This window comes from Copadichromis virginalis, linkage group LG3 (assembly GCF_057382275.1).
Source record: "Copadichromis virginalis isolate Kocher_CV1m ecotype Utaka linkage group LG3, C_Virginalis_male_GT1.1, whole genome shotgun sequence".
In the NCBI taxonomy this organism is placed as follows: Eukaryota; Metazoa; Chordata; class Actinopteri; order Cichliformes; family Cichlidae; genus Copadichromis; species Copadichromis virginalis.
Window position 1 is genome coordinate 12,861,016 of NC_140620.1, and position 7,272 is coordinate 12,868,287.

Consider the following 7,272-nt stretch of genomic DNA (forward strand, 5'->3'; position numbering starts at 1 on the left):
GAGAGTAGAGAGTGTTCCTTCAGTGTCTGACATGTGTTTGACTACTTCCGCTAAGCTTTTTAAACAAATTAAAAGCTGCTGATTGAACTTGCTGATAAGATTCAGAGGAGAAACCACAACCTTTCAGCAGACTGAGATCATGATTTGAATGAGAAAAATGATATTTGGTTTTGTGACATCAGCAGAAGACGAGAAAACCTCAAAGACAGAGAAGATAAAGTCTGACAGTGGAAACATGAACACGCATGTTGTCTACATGGGAGTGTGTTTGTGATGAGTTCATGAAGACTTGGGATCCATCACATCACTGAACTCATCTGACTCTCAAAACAAATGTACAGCTTAGCATTTAATAACATGTTGAACTTTTCCTTAAAGCTCATTGGTTTAACTTGTTGCTGTAACAATGTCAGCCTGCTCCTTCCTGCTCTCACTCTCCTGGTTTGCTTGTTGGATGTTCTTCCCCCTCAAAACCTTTCTCAGGTTCACCTGAGCCCGAAAAGTCTTACAGAGGTAAAAGTAAACAAGAGGGTCCAGACTGATGTTGAAAACTGACACCATGGTGGCCACTTCCTTCAGGTAGTACAACACTGAACCAACAGAGCAGCTGCTCCACAGAAAAGTATAGGGAAGTCGAACGAGGTGATAGGGGACAAAACAAACACAGAAGATGCTGACCAGCACCAACATGTTCCTGCGAGACTTCACCAGCTTCTCAGAGCCAGAGGAGGCCAGCTGCCTCTGCTGTGCCTGCAACACCCTACAGGAGGTGCTGTAGTAGAAGAAGACCATGGATATGAAGACCAAGAGGAAGATGATGGTGCAACTAACATGGGTAATTTTGGAGAACAGGTTGACCGATGTCCCAAACATATAACCACACCTGATGGAGTTTGAGGTCAGTGGTTTCTTGGTGATGAAAAACAGGATGGTGTAAGTAACTGATGCAGCCAGAAGAAAAACCCAGGTGACCATGGAGATGATGTGGGCAGTTCGCACTGTCTGCAGGATGTGAGTTCCTGAAGGATGGACGATCTTCAGATACCTGTAGAGTGAAGAGAAAAGAGGCGGTGAATAACTTCACTAATCAGTCACAGTGTTCCCAAATCTTCAGAAGTCATTAATAATCTGAAAAGCGACGATGTGTGTAATTAACCCATTAATCACAGTTTTAACATGGTTATGAACTGCAGTTTAAATTACTAATGGTTCTGTACCTGTTGGCAGCAATGTACCCCATAAATATGATGCTGGCGTACATGTTGAGGTACAAGGCAGAAGCTCCAAAGCTGCAGTAGAGCTCCTGAACAATAGGAGAGCTGCTGGCATAGTGGGAGATGCGCAGTGGCAGAGAGAGGCAGAGCAGGAAGTCAGCAGCTGTCAGGTTCTTCAGGTAGACCATCAAGCTGCTCGATGCCTGCTGCTGAGCTTGACAACAGTAAAACTTCATGATGAAGCCATTGAGGAGTAAACCCACCTGAATGCGGTGCAGAAAGGATGGGGAAGGCAGGACTTTGGTAGATGCACAGAGAACCTTAAACCAATTTGTAACAGAGCAGGTGTGCTGAAGTTCCATGTCTTGAGCACATCTGAAAATCTGAAACTTACCAGAAACAACAGACTGTAGACCACCACAAAGAAAGCATGGACTGGTGTTCTGACAACATCACAGGGTCGGAGGTTGGGAGATGACGTCGCATTTGTTGAGTCACCCATGTTTCTGGAGAAAATAAATCCACTGACATTGAGAGGATGCAACTTCACGGTCTTAACCTTATTTTAACGCAACAAACTAATTTTACAAACTGCAGCGTAGCTTGTGTTGAGCTCTACTACAAACAATTTTGATCCATGGCCCTTTCTTTCACAACAGATGTCTCAGGTGATTAACGAGTCTTATTAACTGTAATAAAACTGCAATAATACTTTAATCAAATTTTAGATTGGAATCTTTGAATATACAACACTGAATATAACGATATATTCATCACAGATTGTTTACAATGAACCCCACAAAAGAATGTAAGGTTGATTATTAGGCCAGATGGCACCAGCATGCCCTCGATGTTAGTCAGTAATACGTTTCATGAACACTGATAAAAGCGAGCTGTGGTGCTGCTGAGTGGAGGGAATATTGAGTATTTCACCAGTAATCGCCAGTACAAAAGAATAAAAATACTCACCTGTATTTCACCAGTTTTCAGTGATCAGGAAAAGCTGCTTGAGTTGTTATGTCCTCTCAGTTTAATAAAATCACCTAAATGAGGAAACACACAGTAACCAAACTGTTAAACAGCGCTCTGACTTATTTCCTGTTTGTCTTTACTGCTAAAAAGTTGCAACATGTGCACCACACAGACTTATCTGATTTAGTTATTTGGTCTTTTCAAACAGGATGTCTGCTTATTACCTACTTGATGCGTTGTCACTTTTCTTCTTAAATGATCTCACATTCAGTCACACCACCTCTCTCTGACAACATGCACCATTTACAGGCTGAAATCTGACAAAAGAAATAACCAAACAGAACATTTACTGCTCCATGGTTCAAGATGATTTGAGGTTTTTCTCCTGAAAATCAGTCACTGGTCTAAACTGATTCTGTTTACTGGTAGTGCCAGGCCCGGATCTAGAAGGGTGGCATGGGGTTGCATGTGCCACCCTAAAATGATCTCTTGCGACCCAAAGTGCCAGCCTAGTTTCGCATATGACAGTGATGTTTATTAAAATGAGACAGCATCAACACTTTGAGCATAGTTACAGTTAACATTGAATATAAATTCTAAAACTGAATATATTGCATAGTGTTACCTGAACACAAACACTGATGATAACTAACACAATAATAACATAATATTATAATGATGCTAGTATTAGTATTAGTATAATATAATATATGAAGGCCAGGAAAGTTGTGTGGTGTTTGCATGTTCTCGCACTGCCTGCACAGGTTCTCTGTGGACACTCTGGCTTCCTGTCTCAGTCCAGGGCTCATATTATCAGATCATTTCTAATTGATCTTATAAATGAACATAAATAGCTCTGTGTTTGCTCTGTGACAGACTGGGGACCTGTCCAGAGTGTACCCCACTTCTCAACCTCTGACAGCTGAGATAGGCAGCAATGTTTAGCTGTTTTAGATTTAAATTTCATTTACACTGAATCATTTAAACAGCACTTAACATTTCTCAAAGGCAGAAAAATGATGCAGAGATGTTTGATTTTCTTTGAAATGTTCCTTTTTTTAAATCACATGGCTCACATGACTCACAGAAAGCAGACAGCAGGTGGCAGCAAATCACCAAAAGTAGTTCTGCTCCCTGTGAATCTTCATCCCCAGTCTAACACAACAAAGGGCTGAGGTGACATTTAAATGTTTTCAAATCTTTTTCAACTCAGCCCTCTCTCTTCATGGCGTATATGCTTCAGTCAGCTCCAGGTTCGTTTGGCCAGGCCTGTGGAAATTGGTTTAAGAGCAAGTGCCCCTCGAACCCTTCCATGTACCTGGTCGGCGTTTCGACTATGTAAATGTTGATCTGGTTTGCCATCCTCCTTAGTCGCAGGGTTTCACGCACCTTTTGACTGTGTTGGATTGCACAACCAGGTGGCCGGAGGCGGTCCCCCTGGCTCCATGACGGCAGAAGCGATGGCCAGGGCTTTCGTGTCGACGTGGGTTTCGCGTTTTGGTCCCCCTGCTGACATTACCTCAGACAGCGGCCCCCAGTTCATTTTGGAGCTTTGATCTGCCATGTCTGACGGCCCGGGGGTCAAGGTCCACTGCACTACGGTGTACCACCTGCAGGCTAACGGGATGTGTGAGCGGTTTCACCAGTCACTCGAGGCTGCGCTCCGGGCTTATTTAACGGGTGGCAACTGGGTTGACCATCTTCCCTGGGATTTATTGGGATTGCGCAGCACTGAGCTGGTCCTTGGTCGTGTGTCTGGGGAGTTTTTGCCTAGTTGTCCATCTCCCTGGTTCAGCCGTTCTGGCCATTTGCATAAGCCCCGGTCTTTGGGTGTTCGGGGGGGTTCTGCTGGTTTTTGGTGCAATGTGCCCAGCTGCAGGTGAATAAAGTCAGAATAGAAAGTTACAGTTCCTGTTTTGTCTGTATTATGGTGAATTACATATTTTTATGTACTTTACATTTGTTTTGTAGTTGTGTGTCTTATTTAAATGTTACCATATCAACCAAAGAGCATTAAGGGGCAGAGAGGAGGATGTTACCTCAATGTTGGTGGTGCATTTCAGGAGGACACTGCTAATAAAGTTAGACAATTACACAGTGAATTTGCATTGATTTGCAAAATACCACAGTTTTTGTTGTATCATTTTATTATTATGTTCTAATTTTGATCTTAGTTAGCTTTTCCCTCCATCCATTCACTTCCGCTTCTCCTTTTCAGGGTCGCGGGGGGCGCTGGAGCCTATCCCAGCTGTCATAGGGCGAGAGGCGGGGTACACCCTGGACAGGTCGCCAGTCTGTCGCATTTGTCATTCGTGTCCCATTTCCCCGTCACAACAGTTGGCATACTTTGTAACATACCGAGTTTCAGTTGGAAACAAGTGCGTCTCATTTACTTTTTTTCCGGGACTCCGCTGAAGCCCACTCAGCAAGGACAGCTTTGAGTCAAGTGCTAAACGTTATCTTTGCATCCCCATCCAAAATATAAATAAAAACAAACTATGTGCAAAAAGGACATGTGAAATCATCTGATGTGCATCATACTGGTGTTTCTTAAATAGATAACGAATAGCATAAGTCACAGTTACCACCTCCCCAAGGTAGACTCCGCACCTTTGTCCAAAAAAATGTTAGCGCAACACTTTGAAAGACCGCGACATCACTGAATGGGTGCACTAGTGGAGGCCACCACGGCAACTGGCGACACAGCGTGGACATATGGGTGTGAGAATGGATACACTGATGTAGCAGACATCCTGCTGCAGGCTGGCTCGTAGCTGTTACACAAACGGACGTGTTGTTGGACGTGGACCCATTCATGTCGTGGTCTTCAATATGTTGCTCTCAGTTTTGTCAGTCATGCCAAAAGATAGTCAATCATTGAGCTGTCCAAGCTGGGCAGACTGGGGACCATCAGGTCCTGGAAGCACAGATCCGACAGGTCGGCCATGGTCTCTATAGAGCTGGAGAGAGCCTGGAGGCCTTGCTGACTCTGGATGTCTTCCTTGTGGACAGGATGGCCACGTTCTGCTGGCTGTACCCCCCGTGCATTGAGAAAAGCTTCAAAGTCCTCTGGTAAATCCAACTCATCCAGCCCTTCGTATGGAAACACGTCTTGGCAGTAGCTGGTGAAGTCCTGGGATTGGTGGCAAAAGATTTGGGGAACGTCTGGTGACTTGGTCTGGATGTCCAGGATTGACGAGAGCCTGGTGGACTGAGGTAGACTGGGCACCCGGTAGTCTGTTGGAGATGCAAGGCTGGGACTAGGAGGTGGAGGAGAAGCCACCTGAGGAGTGCACGGTGTCTTGTGCCTGACCTGTGAAGGTTTGGTGGCTCCTCGAGTTGATTTCTTAGTCTTGAAGAAGCGTGCGCGCCGATTTTGAAACCAAACCTGAATTTTAGACTCCGGTAGTCCAGTTAGAGTGGCCAGGGTTTTCCTCCCATTGATATCCGGGTAGGGTGTAGCAGAGAAGGCCCTCTCCAGCTGGCTCAGCTGCGCCTTGCTGAATATTGTGCGCTTCCGGCGGCACTTTGTCTTCGAGTTGATCGTGTATGGCACATGGTGCATCGTGCTGGAGCGCTGTGCTGACCCGTTGTTGTTGCTGTAAAATCCATCCCGCACGCTGTGTCCGAAGCACGCAGCCGAGTTCTGCAGACACAACACGACCCCCTGCGTGGCATCCTCTTGCACATCACAGACGCTATCGGGCTTTGCGAACGCGTGGCTTTGATGTGCTGCTCACCTGTTAATGGCTGTCTGGATAATAGGTGTCTGTTTGATCCCCTATGGCCCGTTAATGGGCCCCGTTTAGACCAGAGAGACAGCTTGTCTTCAGCTACGGACAACGAGATGCTCCAGAAACCTTAACCCTTGTATGGTGTTCGGGTCTGTGAGATGCGTTTTCAGTTTTTCTCAAAAGAAAAATTTAACAATTAATTATTTTTTCAACCTGAAATTCATTGGCTTTGGCTTATTTTCTGTGAAGAACATAAATCCGAACTAATTTTCAATGACCTCATACTGTACCTCCCCCCACGCATTTACATTACATAGAAGGTGTTCGGGTCCACTGGACCCAGGTCTAATAAAAGTGTTGAAAGTGTAGGTCCTGTGTTCCCATACTCTGTCTTCCTCCTTTCTGGTGCTGCTGATAGTGTTTTCTTCCCCTCCTGCTCCTGTACAAAGTTGCAACATTGTTGAAAATTCAACTACCAACACCGTCTGCTCTGACATTCCCACACATTTTACCCTCTTTCTTGAGGGATCCAAATTTTATTTTCTCATACCCTGTCCCTCCTGCAAATTAGGGGCATAATACTATAAATAAGACTTTGCCAGTGTGGTTCTTTATCACAACTGATCAAGATGGCAAAAGATTATCTGCTGCGAGGGCCATCTGATTGATTTTGGAAGAGAGAGGAGCTTCGGATGATGATGTTGACAAAGAGGTTTCAGAATATTTCACATTTCTGAAGATTCAGAGTCTGACAGTGACTTTGAAGAAGAGGATGAGGTTGAACACCATTTAGTAACAAAACAAAGACGAGTACCCCATCTGCAGCCAGCTCCAGGACCAGAACAAGCCCACCAGACAGCAAGTGAAGAAATATGGATGTCAATAACTGGTGAAATTGAATGGTCTTCTTGCCCAAGAAACCAGCCACCCTGCAGAGCTGTTACTGTGATAAGCCAGGGCCAACACGGCTGACAGTTACTCATGTGCAGGACATCAAGTCTTCATTTGAGCTTTTCATCCCAGATTCCATCCAGAAAATTATTCTGGATTGCAGTAATCTAGAAGGACGGTGTGTTTTTGGAGAGAGGTGGAAGGAGATCTAAGAACCCCAAAGGCCTACTTTGGGGTTCTTATCCTTGCAGGAGTTTTCAGGTCCAAAGGGGAATCCACAGAATCCCTGTGGGATGCAGAAACTTGCAAGAACCTTTCAGTGCATCAATGTCTCTGGAAAACTTCCACAAAATTTCCAGGATTATCCGATTTGATAACCGAGACGACAGACCAGCTCGACGGCAGAGAGACAAGCTAGCTGCCATTAGGACAGTGTGGGATAAGTGTGTGCACCACCTCTC

At 45.0% G+C, this 7,272-nt stretch overlaps 2 protein-coding genes across 2 annotated transcripts; both read right to left on the reverse strand.

Moving 5' to 3' along the window:
• Positions 1-1,436, reverse strand: LOC146712867 (P2Y purinoceptor 14-like). Its single transcript, XM_085452660.1, has 2 exons — positions 1,218-1,436; positions 1-1,045 (listed from the first exon to the last, which is right to left on the reverse strand). Exons 1-2 carry the CDS (start codon positions 1,400-1,402, stop codon positions 388-390), a joined length of 843 nt encoding a protein of 280 aa, XP_085308786.1. The 5' UTR covers positions 1,403-1,436; the 3' UTR covers positions 1-387.
• A 3,604-nt stretch (positions 1,437-5,040) lies between these two features.
• Positions 5,041-5,876, reverse strand: LOC146712868 (uncharacterized). The gene has a single exon (XM_085452661.1). It carries the CDS (start codon positions 5,749-5,751, stop codon positions 5,041-5,043), a length of 711 nt encoding a protein of 236 aa, XP_085308787.1. The 5' UTR covers positions 5,752-5,876.
• Between the last annotated feature and the right edge of the window lie 1,396 nt (positions 5,877-7,272).

What these genes read in the sequence shown, in the direction of transcription:
- LOC146712867 (XM_085452660.1), bottom strand. Translation starts at nt 1,402, where the DNA reads ATGGTCTACCTGAAGAACCTGACAGCTGCTGACTTCCTGCTCTGCCTC. An exon ending in GGGTACATTGCTGCCAACAG is followed by an intron (nt 1,046 to 1,217) that starts GTACAGAACCAT and finishes TTCACTCTACAG; the next exon opens with GTATCTGAAGATCGTCCATC.
- LOC146712868 (XM_085452661.1), bottom strand. Translation starts at nt 5,751, where the DNA reads ATGCACCATGTGCCATACACGATCAACTCGAAGACAAAGTGCCGCCGG.